Source organism: Sturnus vulgaris, chromosome 28 (assembly GCF_052056855.1).
Source record: "Sturnus vulgaris isolate bStuVul1 chromosome 28, bStuVul1.hap1, whole genome shotgun sequence".
Classification (NCBI taxonomy): domain Eukaryota; kingdom Metazoa; phylum Chordata; class Aves; order Passeriformes; family Sturnidae; genus Sturnus; species Sturnus vulgaris.
In genome coordinates, this window is record NC_142270.1 from 5,970,505 (window position 1) to 5,993,953 (window position 23,449).

Below are 23,449 nucleotides of genomic sequence, written 5' to 3' on the forward strand. Positions count from 1 at the left end.
CAGAGGCGCCGCCCCTGCACGCTGCGTTCCGCCGGGGATGGCCGGGCAGGAGGCGGCGGCGGCGGCCCCGGGACCGGCGGAGGGAGCGGGACCGAGGGGACAATGCGGCCTCCTCGGCGGGGAACCCCGGGGCCATCGGTGCGGAGGAGCAGGGCGATAACCGCGCTCAGGGCAGCCAAGGCAGGGAGGCCGAGAGCCGCCTCCTCCTCCTGCCCCCATCACCGCCGCGGGCTGAGGCCGGTGCTGCCCTCAGGGAGCAGCGCCGGGGTCCCTGCAGCGCTCTCTGCCCTCTCTCCCCCACGGTCACTTTAGAGAAACTCTCCATTCTGCAGATGCGGAGCAGCCCGTCCAGCAGGTTTCCCCAGCCCGAGGTGTTTACCAGGAAGTTCCCGCAGGGATGAAACCAGTCCCGAAATACCTGGAGGATGAGCGGAGCTGGGCACAAGGAAGGGACGAGGCCCTCTTCAAACAGAACAAAGACAGTGATCAGAACGCTGGGTTTAAGATGTGTTTATTTTAGTGTTTCATAAAACCAAAAAAAAAAAAAAACAGTACCTGGGCTAAAAGCAGAGAGTACAAACAGGGAACATGCATTCAGATCCTTCAATAATAAAACAATATATTTGATTCTTAAGGCCCTTGAGGATGTAAGATGCCAGTCCCCTCCCACCAAAGGAAGACTTTAACGAGTATCGCCAATAAAAACGAGCTCCGAGGCTTGGGTGATACAAGTGGCTACAGCCACCCAAGGGAGGGAACAACCCTGGGGCAAGAGCCACCCAACAGCCACGGCTGGAACCAGCAAAAAAAGGCTCCCCCAGCCAGGGGAGGCTATCCGAAGCGTTAAGGCTTCATCTCTGCTAGGACAGAGATATTATTTATTACAATATTATTTATTGCTTTGGTTCTGTGCAGGTCACTCTTCCCAGCAGAAAAAAGTCTAAAATACAAGTTTATCAGTGAGGTACGGGATCCTCTGTCCAGAGATCCGCAGAGGCACGAGGAGGAAACAAATCAATCCTTCATCTTCCTCACTCGAGAAGGCACCAGAGGCAGCAGCAGCTCCAGCAAAGCCAACCAGCACCACTCAGAAGAAAACCAGCACCACCACCAAGGTTTCAGACCCTTCATTCAGAGCAGAGGGGACAGCAGAAAGGAGAGAACGCCCCCACTGCTCCAGTAACGCTAAAACGAGATCAAAGTACCTGAAGTCTTGCAAGACTCAGCTCCTAAGGCTTGTTTGGTCAGGCTGCCCATGAAGGACAGTTCTGCCAGTAAAGCTCCAGACTTTGGTAGCAGGAATAAGCAGGAATTAAAAAGTCATTAACAGCATTTTTTTGATTTTTCTAATAAATGTTTACATCTCCATGCAAATATATTAAACTGCTCCTCACTACAAAAATACAGTATTTGAGATCTCCAGTAGTTTTCAGTGGTTTATGACAATTGTAAGCAGACTGCTCACAGAGTGAGAGTCCATCCAGCTGCTCCAGTCCCTCAATAAAGTGCTTTGCTGTAGAAAAACTGAGTTAGAAACTCACCCCTGAGCCAGGAGTGACCCAATAACCCAACAGTTTCCACAGGTAGGAGTGTTTGTTTCCATTGAATTAAGGCTGGAGAGCTTTAAGCTTTGCTCCTCATGAAGCTTTGGTCCTTTGCTTCCTGCTCTCTTGGTTTTCCAGCTTCCCTCTAAGCCTTTTATGGACTCTTCCCACCCTGGTCAATCCCAGAGGTGCAAAAAAGGCATCTGACTTTTTGGATCTTTGCCAAGAGCTCAGCAAACAGAAGCCCCATGTAGCTCCCAGGGGGGAAGCTGTGGTGGCCGCTCCCCACAATGAGCTGATCCCACTGTTTCATGGGATTGGGAGAACATCCCTGAACCCACTGAGACCCCCAGGGAGGTCTGGATTGTCCAGCACACCCAGCAGCTCTCAGCCACACAAGGATTTCCTCCCAGTGAGCAGCAAGGAACCAGAGTGGGTGGAGGCCCAGAGCTCCCTCCCCTCTCTGCAATGACAGCAAAAAGCACTTTCTGCAAGACTGCTCGCCTTGCAAGGGTGTTCAAGGTGAGCCCCAGCTCCAAAAGCCAAAGCATTTCTGTGTCCTGAATGAATGCAAAAGGGAAATGGTCACAGAACTCCCACAGGGCACAAGATGTGAGAGCCAGCCCTGCTCCAGGGCACAGGGCAGGGCCAGGGGAGCCTCTGCCTCCTTTGAACAACCTCCAGAGCAGGAGATTTTAAGACACTAAGAGAATTTCTGAGTTAAAATGTACCTTTGGCCCAATCCATTGATGCCACTCCTATGGCAGAAACGTACCATGAACCTCAATGGCTCCTACTCCAAAAAACCTGTGAACTTTCCCTTGAAGGACTCTTGGGAATGTCCACTTGATGAGATGAACTGAGATTTGGTCAGCTTATGGTCAACTTTCAGGGCATTAATTCCTTTAAAATTACAGCCCAGGCCTGAAGCTGGGACATCTTTGGACTTTTCCAGTGTAGTTAATTATTATTTTAAAAACAGTCAAATCCTCTAGCTCTACTGTACAAGGATTTATATTGCACTACAACTTCAGATGTGGAAAGAAAAGTAACTGATCTATCAAAGCTGCTAAAAACAAAACCATTAAAAAAAATCTTCCTAAAGGATCATCAGTGCCTTGCTGGAAAGCAAAACACATCAAAAACCCTCCTTCCCATCACAACCAGCCTTTGGATTAATGCCTGATCTTCCCAAATAATGGGAAGAAAACAAAAAATAAATACGATAAGGTGACTTCATTACAACACCCGATGGAACTATTAATCAATCCCAGGGTTGCTCAAGGCAGAAACAGGAAAAAGGTCATTTTCTGTGAGCAGCACAAGCAGCACCACCTGCTCCACAGCAGCTCCCCACCCTCCTCTGGGGGGGTTCAGTCTTTGCCCACCGACACCCCCAGACCCTTCACATCTTGCCAGCCTTTCTGTTCCCAGACATGGGAACACGGAGGATGTTGGGGGTCTCTTCCATGACCCTGACAAGCAGGTTGTCGATGTAGTCCTCGAGCTCCCGCACCTGGAGGTCCTTCCTGGTGATGGTATCCTTCTGTTTCAGCACCAGCTGGATCAGCTCATCGTGTGTCAGCTGAGCATAGGCATAGGCAGGGTCTGAGGGATCGTATTTCTTGGGAAGAGAGGGAGGGAGGGAAGGCAGGGTCAGAGCAGACACAGGACATTCCAAACCAGCAACACAACACACAGACCAGCAGGGTGACAGCTGCTGCTAAACAAACCTGGTAAAGCTTCAACCAGCTGCTTAAATGCAGACTGGTGAAGCCAAATTCAGGTTAAACAGCAAGAAACACCCACCCAGGCCTTTGCTGTTTCTTCCTGTTTCTTTGAAAAGTCTGTTTTTAACCCTTAAGCAGCACTGAGAGGTACTGGGCAGCCTCTGCTGATTCCTCCAGCTCCCAGAGCACTGCCCAGGCAGGGAGTGTGAGCACTCAGGCTCCTGTGGGGCATCACACACAATTCAGGTGCAATCAGAACACCACAACACCCACTGCAAGTTTTCAACCCCCTTGGAACAGTTTGAATCACTCAGCTCACATCCTCTCCCCTCACACCAGAAGGAGGCACTGCTGTTATTTCAATTCTAACTTCTCTATTTCCCCAAAATACCCTGACAGACCATAAAGGGACCTGTGATTTTCCCTGTTGGCCCAGGGATGCTTCCAGCCTTTTGGATCAACATGGCAGGTAAGCTGTGCCTCAAGCCTGGAGGTCTCTTTGAGGCCAGGATTATGCTGAAAGCTCCTCTCAATCCCACTGCTCATCCTTGTGCTCCAAGGAATGGCTGTGCCTGAGACCCTCCTCCACAAAACACGAGCCCAGCTCTATTATAGATCAGTCTGCAGGAAAATAAGAATTTAAGGACTGTTCCCATGCTTGGGGGCTGAGCAAAAGGAAGTTCATGTCCCAACTATCTGGAATACACAAACTCTTCAATTAAATCAAAGCTTGGCCAGTGAAAGTGCCACTCCATACCTTCACACTCATTTCCAGCAGCTTTTCATTCATGGTGCTGATGACGTTCAGGCTCTTGCTCTGAGGCTTGTTTGCCATGGCATTCATTGGCTTCACAGGATGGAGTCTGCAACAGGAAAAAAAAAAGGCTCCTGTTGTTGAGGCAGAAGATGTAAGAGCAGCATGACACAGATCTTTAGACTAAGAACAAATGCAGCAAGAAACTGGGGACAATTCCCTCCCTGACTATCTCCTGAGAGAAAAGAGATTCAGCTTCAGGAAGACAAGGTATTCAAGGTATTTCTAAGCCACAGGGGTTTTGTAAGTATTTTCCAGTTCTTTACTATCTTTATTGACTTAGGGCATTGGAGATAAAGCAGCAGCAGGAAGGGAAACACATCCTGTGTGTGTCATGGAAGAAAAGCCAGGTCAGGCTGCACGAGGAGACAGAACACAGGGCAGCTACTCTGATCCCTCAGGAACTGGTATTTCAGCCTGACTTTCCTAATCAGAACATATTTGTGATCTTACAACATATCAAATACTTCTGCTGTCCTGAGACGAGTGTTAGGCCTTGTCCAATCTGAACTGACACCACAAGCTGTGAGGAAGTGCTGTCACTATTTGCCTGAGCAGGATTTACAGCACCAATGTTAACACAGGAAGAAAATTTTCCTTTTATTTCAGCAAATGCTGGCGCAGAGGTGTCCTAGAGCCCGGGCAGAGCTCTGCAGGTGAAGCCTCCAGGGCTGGCAGGTGAGTGGCAGCAGCCCCAGCAGCAGGAGCTGCAGCTCCAGGAGCAGCCTGAGCTGCATCAGTTGTGGTGATCACTGAGCCCAGCTCAGCCAGCACATGAAGCATCACCCCCCCTTTCTCAGGGTGATCGTTCTCCCAGGTCTGACAAACAGCTCAGGCCAGGCCAGTGGGATGCAATGACTCCATTCCACCTGCACTTCCCCTAAGGGCTCCCCAAAGAGCTGTGGTGAGCAGCTGCTCCCCTCGGCACCCCGAGGAGCTGCACAGATCCTCCTGGAGCCAGCAGAACCCTGCTCTGGGTGGCAGCACCCAGGCCCTGCCAAGTCCAGCCCCAGAGAAGTCAGGGCAGCCCGGTCCCATCAGATCCAGCAGCTGCAGGGACAGATCTGCAACCAGAGAGCCAAGCAAAGCTCACACCTGCACAGAGGTACCTGCTGTGACCCCCACATGTCTCACCTGTGCTGGGGAGACACGGTTTCAGCACCCCGAGGGGTTTGGTTAGGGAACGTTTCAGAGGGTGAAACCCGTGCCTGCAGAAGTTTCTTCTTGCCCGAATTTCCCGCTTTATCTGCGAAGCCCTCGGCTGCTGGCTTTTTCGGAGACTCTGCTCTACGACTTGGGGTGTCAGAGAAAAGGGAATGAGAGGAAGAGTAGGGCTGGCAAGGACTGGACAGGGAGGAAGAGAAAGCAGAAGGCTCAGAGAAGTCACTCTCTGCACACTCCTCAACACCTGCACTCCTTTCCAGCTCTTGTTTCTCGAAATGACTGGCACACTCCCTGGAATGAGACATCACACCTGAGCCTGAGTCAGCTCCCTGGACACAGACCCTGGGAGCACCCACTGCAGCAGGCAGCACAGCCAAACCCCCTGGCTTCCAAGCACCAGCAACAGCTCCTCCTCCTCCTCGAGCAGCTGGGATAGCAGAGCTATCAGAGGGCTCTCTCTGCTCTCCATTGCCCAGAACACCTTTGTCACCTGCAGGGAGCCCAGAGCTCTCCTGGCAGTCCCCCAGCAGCTCATCATCAGAGCCTCCCTCGGGGATCACGGGAAGAGCGGCCAGCACCGAGCCCCGGCCTCCAGGCACAGGAATGGCAGACCTGAGATCTGTGACACTGACACAGAAATCGTCACCACCTTCCTTTCCTGAAGGCCTGCCACTGCTGTTACCTCTGGGTGTCACTGCAGGGGTAACAGGCTCCAAGGAGCCACCTTGAGGGAGGCACCCATCACCCGGGAATGGGAGCCCTGGTGTGGATTTTACAGCATCTCCTGAAGCAGGAGCATCAGCCCTTAGCTCAGCCTGGGAAGTGACCTGGGATTTCCTCAGCAGTGCAGCCACTCGTGGGGCTGGCTTTGGGGGCACAAGGACCTTGCTGCCAGCCCTCCCTGGATCCCCTTCCAGAGGGGACACCGTGCAGGCTCTTGGGCTTGGCTGGATTTGGGAAAGTGCCTCATTTCCAGCAGCTGGGGCTGCCCGGGGCTCTAACATGGGCACACACTCTGCCCATTGCTTTGCACCACGGGTCTCCTGCTCCTCCCTGAGCTCGCTCTCAGGGGACACAAAACCTTTGTCACCCCTCGTGCAGGGCTCAGTGCTCACACCAGGGACCTCCACAGCTGTTCCATCACTGCTCCAGGTGGGATGTGTGCTGTCCCCTGAGAGCTCTGTCCCTGCTCCCTGCTCACCCCCAAACCCTGCTCGCTCTCCTGCTGCCCCTGAAGCCATCTGTAACCTTCCACTGGAATCCAGGTGCTGCTCTCCACCTTCCTGCCCACCCAAACCCCCATCACCTGATGGAACAGCCTGCCATCCCCCCAGGACAAAGGACACAGATTTCCCAGTGCCTGTCTTGCTGCTTTCCAAAGGATCCTCAAGCTGAAGCTGGGCAGAACCACAGTGGGGCCCTGGAGGCAGCCCAGTGGGGCCAGAAGGGGGGTCAGACAAGGTGCTAAGAGGGTCTGGCACAGCTGTGACACCACTGGCCAAAGCCACATCCACAGAGCCCCCTGGAGCACCACGAGCAGGGTGTCCTGCAGAGGAACAGTCCTCAGCAGCAGGCAGGCAGGCAGGGGAAGAACCAGAGACAGCCTGGAAACCTGGCACTGCCTGTCCCCCAGGCTTGGACACAAAGGGATTATTGCCATTGAAATGACAGCCAGAGGGGACAGGAGGTGTGGGTGGGCCAGAGAGATCCTGGGAGCCCTCAGGAGCCTGCCCCCAGTCAGCAGCAAAAGGATTATTGCCCCTAGCAGAGACCTGCCCAGGAAGAGGCACTTTGGGAACAGAGGCTGCGGGATGATGGGGTGAAGGGAAACGGGAGATGCTGTGGGGATCCAGGGCTCTGGATGCTCTGTCCCACTCAGGAGCAAAGGGATTTTTGTCATTCCAAAGCTCTGCAGCAACAGCAGGAGAAGTGAGAGAGGCAGGAGAACTGGTGGTGCTGTCAGAGTCTGGCCCTTGGACTGTCTGCCCCACTTTAGAAATAAAAGGATTATTTGCACTGCTGGGACGGTGCACAGAGAGGAAAGCAGGGAGGGGGTCAGGTGCAAGAGTAGGAAGCGTGGCTTTGGGTTCCTCCTCTGGAGACAGGCCCAGTCTGCAAAAAGGGACAAAAAACTCGCATGTCACTTGCAGATGCAACACGAGGCAGGAACAGACAAGCTTTAGCACCAGCCTCCATCAGCTCTGCCACTGGAGATGAGCTGTACTTTAAAGAGACCTCAGAGAGAGGTCCCTGCCTGTGAGACTTTACATCCTTAACTGCACCTTTACCAAGCACTGGGCTTATGTCAGAACTGTTCTGCTGCAGAGCTTGCTTTTGCTGTTTAAGCACAGTCTCTTTGCACCCCAAGCAGGTTTATTAGTATGTAAAACAATGCACAGGCAAGAAACTGAAACTTGAGAAGCACCGAAAATGAGGAGTTAGGGACACACACAAAACACAGCCTTATTAGTAGGGCACACCTACATATATACATAAAACCCCAAACACAATTTCTATATATACGTGTATGAAGGATAAAGGAGCAGAATTTCCGAAAAAGCCTTGTGTACAAATCCACACCAAATCCCTCTGTGCTGCTGTGAACAATGCCAAAAGCAGAAGGGCTCCAAGGCTACCCTTTGGAAGGCCACAGCCAAGTAGGGAAGAGGAAAGCAGAGACATTAGTCCGGGCATTGCAGACCCTGGGGAGGCTGCAGCCACACAGCTCAGACTGAGTTAGTTTGTGCAAGAAATCCAGCAAGAAAATCACCCCTTCAGCACCTGCACAGGTGCCTGCACTAGAGAACCACTATTTCAGCATCACCTACAAGGAGCATCCCTACATCCATCTTTTTTTTCACACTGAGGAAGAACCTGGAATTATTTGCTATCAAAGCACCCGACGCCACCACAGAACCCGCAGGTACCACAGAGCAGCACCTGAGCCCAGGTGTGGCAGCACACAGCCCACTGCCACCTCCACCACCACTGCCCATCCTGACCCCTGCCAGCAGCTGGGACTCACCTGGGTTTCACAGCTTTGGTCTTGGCTGGAGCAGCTTTCTCAGGTTTGTGCTCCTCCTCGCAAGGGCTGAGCAGCTGCTTGTTTGTGACGGCCTCCTCCACATGGAGAACATCTCCTGACGGGCTCCCCCTGCCCAAATCTGCTGGGCCTTCAGGGCATTTGGCCTCCTCTTCACTCTTCTCTTCTGCAATTGCATTTTCCTCATTCTGCAGAGTCCTGTCAGGAATAATCTCAGCATCGCTGGTCTTCACCATTTCCTTCTTCCCAGTGACCAGGGAGAGCAAGGCAGACTTTTTGGGCTCTGGTTTTTTGGTCTCTCTAACAGCCTCGACGCTCGGTGGGATGCTGGTGTCCAGGTGCTCCTCACTGCTGAGCAGTTTGTACGATGGCAGAGTCATGGATTTGAAGGTCTCCAAGGATGTGGACCCAGAGAAAGCCTGGCCAGGAGAGGTTCTTCCCATCTCTTCAGGTGATTTAGTGGACCTGGAGGACAGGTTCTCCTCTGAAGCAAAGAGCTGCTTCCTCCTGAGGTTGTGAGGAGAGGGGGAGGAGGCTGGAGTCTTGTCCTTTGTTGTGGTTTCTTCCATATAAACGTGACTGCCATTGATGCACAGACTAGACTTGGACACGGGATCACTTTTGGATTTAAGGCCACTGAACAAAGAGAGCCCATCCTTTTTGGTGTGGTTAGTGGTTCCTTGCGTTAGCTGCCTACTGTCCAAAAAGGCTGGTTTACGAGATTTGAACAGAGGAGAAGGAGCTGGCTTCTCTTCCAGCACATTTTCAAAGGATCCTAGAAAAGAAAAAACAGGGAGAAATTCAAGATGCAAGAACAACCTTTTCTCTGACACTACTGACAGCCTCAGTGCCAGGAGGGACTTTCTATGGATATGTTCAGAAAGAAGAATTTAACCAGTGCTGTGAAGGGTGCAAACAACCCTTTGGGGGAAGGTTTTGTGCCAATACTCACGTTCTGAGACAGGAGAGGTCTCGGGCTCCTCCTCATCCCACTGTGGCTGGAAGTCACTGGGGCGCAGCCGAACCCTCTGGGTGAGGGGCTGCTGGGTGGGCAGCACTGACATGGACTGGGACAGGGATGTCTTCTGCAGGCCAGGCTTGGAGAACAGCGCTTTGAACTTGGATTTCTTCTTCTCCTTCTCGGCTGCCTCATCCTCGCTGTCAGCAGGGGAGTGGGAGGTGCTGGGGACGATCTCTGACGCCGTGTCCGAGAGGCCACTGCTCCTCTTGCCCTTGAGCTTGTCTTTGAGCTTCCCAAAGGGAGAGCGGGGCTTGTCCTTCATGGACAGATCAAACATGCTGGCTGTCATGTTGCTCCTCATGAACTGGATATCCACCTCGATCTCCCCTCTCTCCTTTTCCTTCTTCCCTGGTTTGGAGTGAAGCTTGTACCACCTGCAGCAACAAGGAGAATTCTTTAACCACCAGTAATTGAGAACACGGAGGGCACTTATGGTTGAAAAATCAAATCAACCCACAATGTAGGAAAAGAAAGCCTTTAATCTTATGGTGACGTCATGGTCATGGGCCCAGGTGCCAAGGAAAACATTCCTTATCTTAAACAGAAAGTTATTAGTAAGATTTGGTTTAAAACCCCGACCAGGAAGGGTTAAGAAAAAGGAGAAAAAACAGAAGCACAACATGGAATTCCTGTATTTCAGCTCAGCCACTCTCCTCTGCCCTTTCATCTCTCCTCCTGACACTGGCAGGGGCCAGGGCTTTGAAGTGGAGCGGAGCAGCAGCCTCAGAGCTGCACAGCGTCCCACGCCCTCATACCTTTCATTCCAGCTCCTTAATGCCTCTTAAGCCAAGGAACTCCTAATCAACACCAGAGAGCCAAGCCCAGCCTTGCCGAGCCTTACAGACCTCGGGGGATTTCCACTCACCCCTCCAGGCTCGTGACTGGCACACACCAGGAAGGGCAGTGCTCGGACAGAGCCTTCTCCCTCTCCAGACACAGCTCCCAGCTCAGTGTGGGGAGTGCCCGGGCATCCTCAACCACAATCCCACCACCCACACGCCCTCAACCACCCCCTGTGACACTCAAACCACATTTGAGCCAGCAAAGAGAATTACCAGCGCTGCACACCAGCACGGTTTTGTTTGTTGATGGAACCGCAGAATTCCCCACCCCACAGAACCCATAGCAAAGGCTGCCTGGAAACTGCTTTGTTTCCTTCTCCTCACCAGCTGGAATGGGAAAATAAAGGAAGCAAATGGAGCATTCAAATGTGCCCTGCCGTCAAATTTACACTTCAATCTCCAAAGATATGCTGGAAGCAACGAAAGAGAACAGGAAAAGGTGATTTGCTCCAGAGAAAATTCAAAACTAATGAGGATAACCGAAGGAGATGGATTCAAGAATCTCTTGCAGACACTTCAGAGGGAAATGCAGAAGAAATTCTTCCCTCTGAGGGTGGTGAGGCCCTGATCTGGGAGAAGCTGAGCCTGTCCTGTCCCTCAGAGCTCAAGGCCAGGTTTGGAGCAATGGTCCAGTGGAAGTTGTCCCTGCCCAGGGCAGGGGGTGGAACAGGAGGGGCTTTAAGGTCCATTCTGTGATTCTAAATGAACACTTGAGTGCCAGTCAGGTGCTCCAGCCCGGGGTTAGAAGGCACCCAGGGATGGGGTTTTATTTTTTTGAGGCTTTGCAGGGAATCACAACCCCTTTAACACGAGCCAGCACTGGGCACTTTTGTTCCAAGCCGTGGTTTCTAGGAGCATCCTGGGCTCACAGGGCTTCGGTGCCACAATTGTGCAAACACCGTGTTCAGCAAAGGCAGCTCAGCCCGGGAGAGGCTGGAAGGAAATAATGGACTGACAACACCCTAAAACCACTAAAAATCTCATTAATGGCATTTATCATGTTAGTGAGCACCTGTCAATCAACGGGCATCTATTTTCCAAATAAAACTAGTCCTTTATGGCTACACATCACCATGGCAGCAAGAACAAAACAGGCTTCAAACAGGGCTGGAAACAACTGAAAACATGAGAAATTTCCCCAGGAGTACCCAAGCTGTATTTTCTTTTTTTCTCCCCCTCCATTTTCCTTTGCCCAGACACAAAGGAACGCACCCAGGAGCCCGAGGCACGAGCCCCGAGCTCTGCTGACCAAGGGGCTGTGCAGTGTAAACACAGCAGCGTCTGACACAGCCTTAATGAACCCACGGCCTAATTAGGCCTTGACAAGCGGGACGGCTCCATCCACGGCAGGGCTCAGGTGAGCCCGGGGAGGAAGGTGACTCACCAGCACATTACAAGGCTGCTGACTCCCAGTAAAACCCTCCCGGGAACCACCCCTGGGTTTCACCTTCCCCGTGCTTGTGTTCAAAGCAGGAGTGTGACACAGAGCTGGCGCTGGGCAGGAGCAGCGGGGTCAGTCTGTGGAACGTGGAATTATCCACCCTGACACGCGTTGTTTATTAGGAAAAAAAAATTAAATGGTTGTTGCCGGTTCCGTGCTGGAAGGAGGGAGCATTCTGAGGACATCAGGTTTTGGGCGCCAGGCTGGCTGCTTCCTCTGGACAGTGTCAGCACTTACACAGAAACGTTTGAAAAATCAAACCCAAGGGCCAGGCAGGACTGGCTGGGAGAAGTTTCTCTGGGCCCCCAGCTATGGGAACGCACCCCCATCAGGAGGGACCCTGCTCCGAAGGGTCACCCCATGGGCACTTATGGGGCTTCAGGGTCCCTGTGGGGAACAAGAGCCCCCCACTCCTCTGGGGCACAGGGTGACCCCCATTCTGCAGGACACACAGGTTCCCACGGGGGCACAGGCGTCTCCCACCAGATCCACACACGCCTGAGGTGCCCAGAGGTTTCCAGGAAGAACAGGGACATTCCATGGGGAGCTGGGGCTCCTCACAGCACTTCACCTCCTTGAAGACACAGAGCTCAACTTCCTCCCCAGCCCCTGTGGGACACAGAAACCCCCTCATCCCTCTCCCTGATCTCCATGGGGCTGAGAGACGCCCCCAAAACCCCATCCTCTGTAGAACCCGGAGGGGCCACTCCATCCTTCTCCCCAGTTCCCGTGGGACACAGAAACCACTTGATCCCTCTCCCTGAGCTCCGTGGGGCGCACAGGTCCCCTCCAAACCTCCCCCTTCCCTCCATGGGACTGAGAGACCCCCCAAAACCTCCTCCCCATCCTCCGTAGGACCCGGAGCAGCCACTCCATCCCTGTCCCCGGCTCCCGCGGGACACAGAACCCCTGCCACCCCTCTCACTGCGGGTACCCCCATCACCCCTCCCGGCCCCCGAGGGTCCCGGAGCCCCCCGCCCCACACACCTCGTGTGCTTCGGGCCGCCCTGGTCCCGCAGCGCCGCCAGCTCCACCTCGGCCCGGCCCAGGAATTTATCGGCGCCGGTCAGGGCGCGGTGCAGCACCGTGAGACGCAGCGGGGCCGCTCGGGCCGGCAGCTCGAACGTGGCCTCCTCTCGCCACAGCGGCTCGCCCCGGCACCGCTCGGCCACCGAGGTGCGGAACTTGTCGCGGCCCAGCGCCATCACCGCGTACGCGTCGCTGCCGCCCGCCGCCGCCTTGGCGCGCAGCCCCCGCGCCCGCAGCACCGTCACCCGCACGTGGGTGGGCGCCCAGCCCGCGGCCGAGCCCGCCATGGCAGCCACGGCACCGGCGGCGCCGGGAACGCACCGGGAACGGGACGGGGACGGCAACGGCGGCGGCGGCGGCGGCCGGTGCGCCCCGCCCAGCCCCGCTCCACCCCTCTCGCGAGAGCGCGGGAAAGGCGGGGCCTGCGGGGGTGTGGCCGGGGTGTACAGGTGTGCACAGGTGTGTATGTATAGGTATGTACAGGTGTGCACGTACAGGTATGCACAGGTGTGTATGTATAGGTGTGCACTGGTGTGTACGTGCAGGTATGCACGTATAGGTATGTACAGGTGTGTACGTACAGGTGTGCATGTATAGGTGTGTACAGGTGAGTACACACACAGGTGTAGTTGCAGATGAGTTCAGATGTGTACATACGTGTATGCAGCTCTGTGTACAGGTGAGTACAGGTGTGTGCAGGTGTCGGTGAGTGCAGACAGGTGAGCGTCCAGGTGTGCGGTACAGCCTGTGGGTACCGGTGCATGTGCAGGGCGTGTGAAACCGCGTGCTGGAAAGCCGCAGGTGAGCTCCCCAGCCACGCTTCCATTACACATGCCCATAGTCCCCTAAAATCCAAACTTGATTGACTGGGTTTTTAGACCGACTTCCACACACCCTGCCTGCTTCCCCCGTGTCTGCAAGGCACCCGCCTCAGAGGAGAAGCTCGGAGACAGGCGTGGAATAAAGTCCTTGTGGTCAAACGTGTGCTGCTGAATCCAAACCGCACACCCAGCCCGCCCTCCTCAGGGACGGACTTCAGCAGCCCAGCAGCATCAGGGAAAAAAACCCCATCAATAAATCCCCATTTGCCAGAACCTCCTCCCAAGATAAATCCTCAGAGCCCGCCTCAGCTCAGGCAAGTTTGACTATTTTAAGCTATTGCAATAAGATCCGCCGCCCTTGGCACGGGGCGCTGGCAGCTCCCAACACAGGGTCCCCCCACCACCACATCACCACCACTCCAGAGCCAAAATCTTCTCCAAGCTGCCCCGTTCTATGAAGCTCCATCATCGTCCTTTTCATCCACATCTTCCTCCGAGAGCTCTTCCTCGTGGGCTTCAGACACGGCATCATCTTCCACTGAGGAGAGGAGAGGAAGGGCTGCAGCAGGGGAGCCCTGAGCCGCTGGCAGGGGTGAAGCCCCCCGGGTGCAAACCCCACCCCACCCCGGAATGGGAACGCTGCCGCTGTCCCACTCAGAGCAGGAGCTGGCACAGACCACCGTGCCCAGCCCGGCACTGCAACCGGGCTGATCCCCCCGAGCAGCCCCTGCTCTGGGCACAGCAGCGAGCACGAACTTCCAGGGGACCCCGGAGCACCCCCGAGTGACCCCAGAGCCCACGGCTGATGGCACTCACGGGTGACACGCTGCCCGCTGAGATAGACCGGCCCAGCTCCACACTGGAGCACGAAGGTGACGGGAGGGACGAGCTCCAGACCTCTGAGGCTGATCTGCAAAGAGCCCCAGCTCAGAAACCCCCGGCCCCAGCCCCAGGTGACGCTGTCACTCCCGGGCAGAGGTTGGGAGTGGGGCTGCCCTTACCATGGGGAGCAGGGAGCTCCGCAGAGCCGCGATGGGCACCGGCCTGCGCTCCCCGGAGGCGTTTTTGGAATCCACAGCCACCACGTGCAGCTCGTCCCTGGCGTCCGCCCCCAGGCAGATCTGCAGGCACAGAGCCCATGGCAGGGAACCTCATTCCGAGCCCCGGCGGGGCCCTGGGCACGGCTCGGCTCTCACCGTTCTCAGCAGCACCAGGTGCTCCAAGAAATCATCGTCCTCCTTCACCACGCAGCTCCGGGCGCCCGTGCCCAGCTGGCAGCCTGGGGGACAGGGCAGGGTCTGCTCAGGCACAGGCTGCCCCCTCCCAAAAGCAAAACAAAGGTGATCCCCCCACCCAAAAACTGAAGGGAGGCTTTCCCAGCTGCACACTCCGTGGGAAAACAGGAGTCACACCCAACCCTGCAGAGCAGAGCCACCATCCCCCAGCTCCTCCTGGGGCTCCCAGCTCCGTACTCCACAGAACAGCCACGGGCCGATCCTCTGACAGCGACCGGGAGAAGCAAAACGAGCTGCTCATCCTCCAAAACAAATCCCCCACCCGAGACAGCAGCACCCACAGGGCAAGGAGCCCCTGCCCTCACAGCGACTGCTAATAAAGGAAAGGAGGAGCCCGGGAGGTGCAGGTTGGCAACACAGTGCAGGTGCGGGGGGTGGAGGGGGCATCAAAGCACCCACCATCTCCTCACCCCCCTCAGCAGCACCCACAGCCCACCTGAGCACATTTCAGCTTCATTAGAGACTGCCAGCCCTGCCAGCGAGACCACTGGTCCCTGGGACCCCTGTTCTCCGGAACCCCTGTTCCAGCCCACCCTACTCTCCACTGCTTGGGGAGTCGCCCATGAACACAGAGCTCCTGCGGGCTGGCCAGCAGAGCACGGGCTGGGTGGGACCGTGTCCCTCCGGAAAGGATGAGCCCATGGAGAACGGGGCACACGCGGGACTTGCCAGCGCTCAGGGTCAGCTGCTGGGATCGGGGATGAGCCTCACAGGTATCACCAGACCTGGGCCTGAGGCTCTCTGCATTGGGAACACTCCCGAGCTCCATTTCTTCTCTTTATTTAGTGATTTCATCATTGCAGGGTGTCAAAAGCAAAACACTGAGGAACGATCCCAGCAGGGAGACCTTGCAGCATCCCAGGTCCAGTTCCTGTGCAGGAGCTGAGATTTCCCTGGCACCAGGAGGTGGCACTGGACACCTCTGACAGCTCTGCCTGCCCCTTTGGGGTGTGGGAGCACGGCGCAGGGCTTAGGAGCAGCACCACGGCATGCCCAGAGCCCGGCGTTTCCCTGCCAGCCAGAGCCCCTGGAAGGGGGATGGACCCCCCCAACCTCAGGCAGCCACCTGGGAACAGCACATGGAGCAGCACCCTCTGCTCGGGACAGATTTGGAGGCATCGCAGAGATCCAGAGGTTTATTTCACACGGCAGGGGGGACACAAACCAGGACAAGAACTGTACAGTCACTGAACATACTGACACCAACTTGTGCCCGAAGGTGCTGCGTGGCAGCGCGGTGTGAGCAGGGCACGTCTGCACACGCGTGAGATGAGAATGCACCTCCCATCCCTGAGTGGCACAACACGGACATCTGTCCCAAACGAGAGGGAGAAACTGCCCAGAGATCTGACAAGATCCTAATTCCCTGGTTTTGGAAGTCCTCCGTGCTCGGAGCTCCCCTCGTTCCCCTGAGCTTTTCCTTTGCTTAAGGCATCACTGCAGCTCCTGGAATTGCACTCAGCCCTGGAATGCAGCAGCTGGGGCAGGCATGGAAATCCTGGGGAGGGCTTGAGCCTGCAGGAGGCTCTTCTCTCCTTCTCAACAGAAGAAAACAGTTTTGTCCAAAACTGGCCAAGCCTGGGACGACAGGGTCCCTTGTCCTTCAAGAAAGCAGAGCTGGCAGTCTCCACATCCCACTGCCAGCCATGCCAGGAACACCCCAGACAGGAGTTTGTCCCCTGCCCGCACATCCCTGAGGCTGTGCTGCCCTTTGGCGAGCAGCTCCAGAGCTTTTTCCCGGCTCCAGGTCTCCAGCACCAAGGGCACGAAGGAGCTGGTGCTGTCCCAAAACCACCAGCGTTTCCAAGGGAGATCCTCCTCCTCTCCGGGTCGGTGCATGCACTGCAGGCTCCTGCCAGCACCGTCACCCCTGCTGCTGCTTCTCCAGCCCCGGCCCTGCAAGGAGAGGGTGGGAGGTGACACAGTGTCACCCACCAGGCTCAGCTGGGGACAGGGACCCGCAGCCACCACCCCAGCAGGCACAGAAGGAATCCAGGAGCACCGTGCCCGAGGTGTGCAGCTCCAGGGAGCCCGGGGAGGGTTCAAGCTCCCGGGGCAGCGGGGAGGTGTCGGCAACTGCGGCCGGGCTGACACCGGACTCACGTGCCCGAACCCGGGCAGCAGCCTGGGGCTGGCCACGGGCTGTGGTCCCCGGAGAGGGCGGCGGCCAACGCGGGCAGAGGAGAGGCCGGAGGGATGATGACCCGGCCGGGGGAAGCGCTCTCCTCCCAGCTCTCGGCTGCTCCCAGTCAGTCGGACGGACCCGCGGGGGGCTCTCGGGCAGCAAACCTGAAATGGGGGAGCGCAGGGGTGAGAGCCCAGACCCTCCCACCATCCACCACCCACCATCCACCATCCACCATCCACCGTCCCCTGCTCCCAGCACAGCTGAATCCTTCCCAGGGGACACCTCTGGCACCTCTGTCTGCACATCCCTGCTGCCCGTGCAGTCTGGCAGGAAACCTCTCCTGCACTCAGGCGTCAGGAGGGAAACGCGGTTAAAATCCACAGTAACCAGAATAACTCCAATTTTGTCATACTAATAAAACAAAACAAACCTCAGTGTGGAAAAACCCTACCCTGTAATTTGGAGGTGTAAATCCGTGTCGGGGTGCCGGCAGGGCACAGCCACAGCATTGGCGTCCCTGCCACCCCTGCCAGTCCCCACCAGCCCCTGCCATCCCCCTGCTCTGTGCGGGAGCCGGCTCTGGGAGCGCATTTCCCGTCAAGGGACGGAGCGGGATGAAATTAATTCCCTTCTCAGATTTACACCGCTGGAAGGCAAAGCAACCTGCAGAGCCCAGCGTGGTGACGGCAGCCGCAGTGCCTCGCTCCGGAGGGATCCCCGCGTTTTCCTTCTTTAGCAGCAGAAAGTGGGATCGGGAGGAGAAGGGATAAATCCCCGGCTTTGGGAGATATTGCTTCCCTGTTCACCCCCCGTGTTTCATTTGCCCAGGAACAGCAGCCCAGGTCCTGGCGGGCTGGAGTGGGACTGGTTGGGACCCCAATTTTGCAGGGGCCAGAGTTTTAGGGGAACATCAGGGAACAGGGCAGTCGTGCCCAGTCCCACATTCCAGAGCCTCTCCCATGTACCCCGGGGTCCTCCTTGCTCCCTCAGCTCTGCACTGCGCTGTCAGAGCGCACTCCTACCACTGACAGCCCCCCAGTCACACCCCAAAGGGCTGGACCGGACCCCCCGCGCCCCTCCCCAGTAAATGCCCCCAGGTACCTACTCATCCAGCTGTGAGCACAGCGCGGTCTGCGCGCCCTGCAGCCGGGACTCGCACAGCTGCCGCTGCCGGTGGCCACTGCCCTGGGGCAGAGGAGTCTGCTCTGTTCTGCTGCCGCTGCCCCGAGCCTCGCCGTCCTCCCCGGGGCGCCCGGGGGCCGCCTTGCCGTCCTCGGCAGGGCCCCCCCGAGGGCTGAAGGCACAGGGGCAGCGCTGCAGGTCCTGGGAGACCGCGTGGAGCCGGCGGTCGGCGCGGCGCGGACAGCACAGCAGCTTGCGGAACGCGCTCCTGAAGTCGGGGCTGCGGCAGTAGATGATGGGGTTGAAGGCTGAGTTGATGTAGCCCAGCCAGTTGAGGAAGAGAAAGAGCTGGTCCGGCACCAGTGAGCGGCAGAAGACCTTGATGATGTTGGCCACAAAGAAGGGCAGCCAGCAGAGCGTGAAGACGCCCATGATGATGCCCAGGGTTTTGAGCGCCTTGTGCTCCTTGATGGCCAGCAGGCGGGAGGGCCGCCTGCGCCGGCTGCTCCTGGACGTGGGGCTGGGGGGCTCCTGCAGGAACCTCACCTTGTCCTTGCCAATGAGCTGCACGTGCCGCGTAGCCACGGCAAAGACTCGCACGTAGACGAAGATCATGACGAGCAGGGGCACGTAGAAGGAGATGGTGGAGGAGATGATGGCGTAGGTCATGTTGGTGACAAAGTCGCAGCAGCGCGGGTCGTCGTAGCAGCGCGCCGCCTGCTCGTCCGCCCCGTCCCGCCACCAGTGGTTCATGATGGGGAGGAAGGAGATGAAGGCAGAGATGGCCCAGACCAGGCACACCACGGCCCGCGCCCGGCCCTTGGTCACCAGCGCCTCGTACTGCAGCGGGGAGGTGATGGCGAGGTAGCGATCCACGGCGATGGCGCACAGCGTCTCGATGCTGGCCGTGACACACAGCACGTCCAGCGAGGTCCACAGCTCGCACAGCGTCGTGCCGTAGGGCCAGTGGCCGCTCAGCAGGATGGTGGCCCCTGGCGGCACCACCAGCAAGCCCATGATGAGGTCGGCGCACGCCAGCGAGGTGATGAAGACGTTGGTCATGGTCTGCAGCCGCGGCGTCTTGGCGATGGCCACGATCACCAGCAGGTTACCGGCCACGGTGACCAGCACAGTGAGGCTGATGGCGGTCCCCAGCACCCACTGCCGGCCCAGGCTGGCGGCCCCGCTGCAGTTGCCGGAGCCCCCCCAGGCGCTGCCGTTGCCTGCGGGGACCGGGCTCATCTCGGCCGGGCTGGGGGCACCGGCCCCGCCGTGCGCTCCCCGCCCGCTCCCGGCGCAGCCCTCGGGGCGGACCGGCGGGGCCGGGTCCCCTCCGCGCCGGAGGAGGAGCCTTTAAAGGCTCGGGGCGGCCCCGGGCTGCCCGCTCCGGAGGGCGAGGGAAGGGGAGCGAGCGGCGGCACCTCCTCCCCCCGGACGCGCTGGCCCGGCCCGCCCCGCTCCCCCCGGTATCGCCGCCGGACGCCTCAGCCCCTCGCTGTGCCCTCCCGCCTTTCTCCGCGCTCTCCATCCCCTCACTGCGCTCTCCAGCCCCTCTCTGAGTCCCTGCTCCCCCACATCTGTCCCTGATCCCCTCGCACACCATCCCCTCCCTGTGCACCCCTCGCTGTGCTCAGACTCTCCCTGGGCAGGACAGACTGTCCCTGGTGGGGACAGCCACAACCTGTCGTCCCCCTGCCCCACAGGGTTGGCAAGGTGACAGCCCGCTTCCAAAGGTGACACCCAGGGCCATAGTCACCATTTCACTTCCATATTTATTGCCTGAACCTCCTTCCCAGTGGATGGAGGAGATCTTCCTTGCTCCCTTTCCTGAATTTGGGTGAGTGCTGGTGTTTGGAGACCCCCACCCACACTTCCTGCCCCCCTCACTTGGCACTGAAGAACAACCAAAACTCTGGGAGGCTCCACAGCCCCATCACTGCACCCAGGGCCCCTGGGCAGACTCCAGAGTGGATCATCTTTCCCTATCAGTTATTTATACAAATGCTGGAACTTCTAAGACAGACGGTCTCCAAATGTGACAGTTTGAAGTTTCAGCCAAATGGGGGAATGTTGACAAAGACGGAAAAAATATGTGTAAAAATGATCTGGTTAGCATTTCTTCCCATTCATGAACTACGAAAGCAGAGTCCTGGTTTTACGAGATTGATCTTTACAAGGCTGTTTTGGATTTTCAAAGCTCTCAGCCAAGGGCTTGATCCGATCTCCCTCAGCTCCCAGCCGTGGCATTTGCTGCTGGCTGGGAGCGAGCTGGGAATTGCTGTTCACAGGGCAGTTTGTGCTGGCCCCAGAACGGCCCCTGGCACTCTGCAGGGAGGTGTCGTGTGCCAGTGGGGCTGCACACCCCGCTCCAGAGGACACTGGCACACGGGGCTGGGTTTGTGTCTGAAAGCAAAGCGAGAGCATCCATGGGAAGGTCCCTGGGTGTTCCATCATCCCTGGGAACTGAGGGCTTTGGGCTCGGCCCTGTGGAGTCACCACAGCCCAGGCATGGGGCAGGATGCCCAGCTCTGCCACCACCCCGCAGTGACCAGGGGCTGCTGGCTTCCCACCCTTCCCTACGATTTCCTACACGTCCCTACATCCCTCTGCTTCCCAGCCTTGCCTCCTCTTCCCATCCCTGCCTCCATTTCCCTGGCAGCCCTGGCTGCCCTGCAGAGCCGGGCTGTGTGCTGGCTCCCAGACACCAAAGGGGCTGCCAGGCTCATCCCTAGGGATTTTCCAGCCTGTTTTCCTGCAGACAGTCCCTATGGCATTTTCTGGCCTTGCTGAGCCCGCCGTGCCCAGGAGGGAGCTCCCCTGCATTCTGAGCCGTGGACAGACACACTGCCCACAGCAGGACAGACAGCCAGGTACCCCGAGGGGCCAAGCAGGCATCAGCCCCCCCACCCTGATGGCTTCTCCCTGGAATTCAGATCAGTGCCAGGCCCAGACAGGAGGGCTCAGGGCCCTGCCCCGTTCCTGGGGATCAGACAGGACTGGGAGAGGAAGGGAGAGTCCCAGGCCTTTCATCACCACCGGGGAAGTAACGTGGCTCCGTATCTTTGTCCCAGTTTTACAGCTGGAAAAGCTGAAGCACAGAGGTGCTGGGCCTCACCCAGCCCTCTCCCCCATCCCTGCTGCTCCAGAGCCTTGATCCAAGCCCCCACAGGGATGGAGACTGTCCAGCCCGGGGCTGTCACCAGGGGAAGCATCTTCTTCCCTTTCCCATCCCTGCCACTGGCCAGGACCGCTGGCCTGGCTCTACCTGCATGGCCACTGGCAGTGGGGGAGGCAGAGCCAGCCCTGGAAAAACGCCACAGGAAGCCAATGGGTCAAGTGTTGTTTAGAAAGCTCTGGGAAAATATGTTTATGCCATGGATCAGAGCAGCTCCTTTGGCTGTTGCTACAGAATAAACAATGGGTATTTAAAAATACTTCTTTACACATAGAGAATCGGAATCAGTTAGGGAAGATCCCAACTTGGGGAGAGCTGGGATGCAGGGAACATCTCCTCGCTGGGCAGCACATGGAGTTCCTGGTGCCCACGGATGTGTTTGGAGAGAGGAAACAGATGCCCGAGCTGATCCCAGACACATCTGAGGGCACACAGGCTCTGCTTGGTCACAGAGAGTGAGGGCTGAGAGCTCAAGTAGCAGCTATGGATAAAACAAAAGCTTTTTATAGCTGAGAACTCGCTCCCTCCCTGGCATGTGGCTGCATACTCACCAGTACAGGACACGAGATAAACCCATCACACGCTGGAGTCACAGTGGTGTCACTGCTCGTGGCCACACCCACAGTGGGGACACCAGCATCCCCTTTCCCCTCTGCTTCAGCTTCCTCAGCTTCCCATGGCAGCACAGGGTCCAAAACCAGCCCCAGGGCAGCAGGTGATGGCACCAAAACTGCCCACCCTCAAGGGGTTTCACCTGTCCATCCCAAGGGAGGACACCTGGGGACAGGCAGGACATGGATGAGGACCATGCGATGCTCTTCCCTCTGCCTAAGAAGGAGATGCCCAAGAGCATCACTTTACCCCAAATTCCCTCCCCAGGAAGGAGCTCTGGGCTCGCTGGGGTGGGCTCAGGGCCAGGCTGGGCTTTGGGAATGGGTCCTGCCCCAGCTGTGTGTCACAGAAGTGACGGACTCTCCTGGACTTTCGGAATAGTTTCCATATCAGACCCACCAATCTTGCTTTGAAGTTGTTTGGGATTCTCTGTCATCACATTTCCTCGTCAGCACATAAACAGGCTGTGATGAAGCTTTAACCCCTGGGTACTGCCTGTCCCAGGAAGCCTGCAGGAAGCTCCACATAAACTCAGGTCTCCATATAAACCCTCCTCCCGCGGCAAAGGCGGGCACGGCTCTGGGAGCTGCAGCACTGTCAGCCAGGGCTTGGGTGGGAAGGGAAAATGTGTCAGAATCATAAAATGTAATAAAAATGCGCTGTTTCACAAGCACACTCAGTATCCCACAGCAAATATCCCACGGACAGTGTGTACCCCAGTTCACAGGGCTCAGGCAAGGTCTGTGCTGTGCACCTGGGGTGGTTCATCCCTGTTGCACGTCCAGGAGCTCCCCTGAGCCGGCTGCTGTCCCGGCACAGCTCCCCCATCACCCAGCGGGATAATCCCTGTGCCACAGCAGAGCTGCCACCCCAGCCCAGGGTCCCGAGGGGCTCCAAGCTCCCACGTCTCGAACACTGACATCCTGTTTTCCAAGCGAAGCTCCTGGGAGCTGCAGCCTCGATGGTGATGAAAGAGGCAGCGCGGGCACCCGGAGGTCGGAGCCGGCCCAGCCGGGGCTGAGGTCACTCTGCTGCTCCCTGTTTGTTGCCCGTTCCCACAGTCCCGGTGCCCTTCAGGGCCGGGCAGGGCTGGAAGGATCCCTTTCCCCCCCTGGGGCACCTGGGGGTGAACAATGGGGGCTGAGGGGGTGGGAAACCTGCGCTGCAGAATGCAGCTTGTGGCCACTGGCATCGCTTCTTCCGAGGACAGGAGATGGAGGCAGAGACATCCTGCCCTGCCCAGAGCAAGTCAGGCACAGCCTGAGACCAGAGACCGGACACAGCCTGAGACTGGGCACAGCCTGAGACCAGAGACCAGCATAGCCTGAGACCGGGCACAGCCTGAGACCGGGCACAGCCTGAGACCAGAGACCAGCATAGCCTGAGACTGGGCACAGCCTGAGACCAGGCTCTGCTCCTCAGGGCTGCAGCTCCTCCTGAGGCCACTGCAGCCCTGGGAGAATGAGGGAAAGGGGCACTGAGATCCTGAAACCCAGCCAGTGACAAAGGCTGCGCTAAGGCAACCCCCAGTCCTGCTGTTGCCCCCCAAATCCCTGCATAATTATGTTTTCAAATTAAAAAATAAATCATACTAAAGCTGTTTTCTTTCCTACATTGCTGAAGCCTGCAACAGCAGCAGGGCAGTGCCTGCAGCAGTTATTACCAATT

The 23,449-nt window shown here is 57.2% G+C and overlaps 3 protein-coding genes across 4 annotated transcripts; all 3 read right to left on the reverse strand.

Annotated features, from left to right (window-relative positions):
- Positions 1–495: 495 nt before the first annotated feature.
- Positions 496–12,915, reverse strand: RAB11FIP1 (RAB11 family interacting protein 1). Of its 2 annotated transcripts, XM_088179894.1 has the most exons (6): positions 12,587–12,915; positions 9,248–9,690; positions 8,278–9,070; positions 5,223–7,364; positions 4,032–4,137; positions 496–3,168 (listed from the first exon to the last, which is right to left on the reverse strand). In XM_088179894.1, the coding sequence occupies exons 1-6, from the start codon at positions 12,913–12,915 to the stop codon at positions 2,950–2,952; spliced, it is 4,032 nt and encodes a 1,343-aa protein (XP_088036020.1). In that variant the 3' UTR covers positions 496–2,949. The 2 variants fall into 2 exon arrangements, with proteins under 2 accessions (XP_088036020.1, XP_088036021.1); XM_088179895.1 differs by lacking the exon at positions 5,223–7,364.
- Positions 12,916–13,901: 986 nt separating this feature from the next.
- Positions 13,902–14,985, reverse strand: LOC106862049 (nucleoplasmin-like). The gene is made up of 5 exons (XM_014890816.2): positions 14,922–14,985; positions 14,646–14,728; positions 14,451–14,570; positions 14,266–14,359; positions 13,902–13,987 (listed from the first exon to the last, which is right to left on the reverse strand). Exons 1-5 carry the CDS (start codon positions 14,983–14,985, stop codon positions 13,902–13,904), a joined length of 447 nt encoding a protein of 148 aa, XP_014746302.2.
- A 2,008-nt stretch (positions 14,986–16,993) lies between these two features.
- ADRB3 (adrenoceptor beta 3) lies at positions 16,994–19,236 on the reverse strand. Its single transcript, XM_014890815.2, has 2 exons — positions 17,978–19,236; positions 16,994–17,033 (listed from the first exon to the last, which is right to left on the reverse strand). The coding sequence occupies exons 1-2, from the start codon at positions 19,234–19,236 to the stop codon at positions 16,994–16,996; spliced, it is 1,299 nt and encodes a 432-aa protein (XP_014746301.2).
- Positions 19,237–23,449: the final 4,213 nt, after the last annotated feature.

Coding starts and splice junctions, on each gene's coding strand:
- RAB11FIP1 (XM_088179894.1), bottom strand. CDS start 12,915: ATGGCGGGCTCGGCCGCGGGCTGGGCGCCCACCCACGTGCGGGTGACG. Junction 4,138..5,222: donor ACCGTGTCTCCCCAGCACAG/GTGAGACATGTG, acceptor TTCCTGTTGCAG/ACTCCATCCTGTGAAGCCAA. Junction 3,169..4,031: donor TGCTGGAAATGAGTGTGAAG/GTATGGAGTGGC, acceptor TCTCTTCCCAAG/AAATACGATCCCTCAGACCC.
- LOC106862049 (XM_014890816.2), bottom strand. CDS start 14,985: ATGAGCAGCTCGTTTTGCTTCTCCCGGTCGCTGTCAGAGGATCGGCCC. Junction 14,571..14,645: donor ACCTGGTGCTGCTGAGAACG/GTGAGAGCCGAG, acceptor CTGTGCCTGCAG/ATCTGCCTGGGGGCGGACGC. Junction 14,360..14,450: donor GGAGCTCCCTGCTCCCCATG/GTAAGGGCAGCC, acceptor GGCTCTTTGCAG/ATCAGCCTCAGAGGTCTGGA.
- ADRB3 (XM_014890815.2), bottom strand. CDS start 19,236: ATGAGCCCGGTCCCCGCAGGCAACGGCAGCGCCTGGGGGGGCTCCGGC. Junction 17,034..17,977: donor CTGTGCTCACAGCTGGATGA/GTAGGTACCTGG, acceptor CCCCCATTTCAG/GTTTGCTGCCCGAGAGCCCC.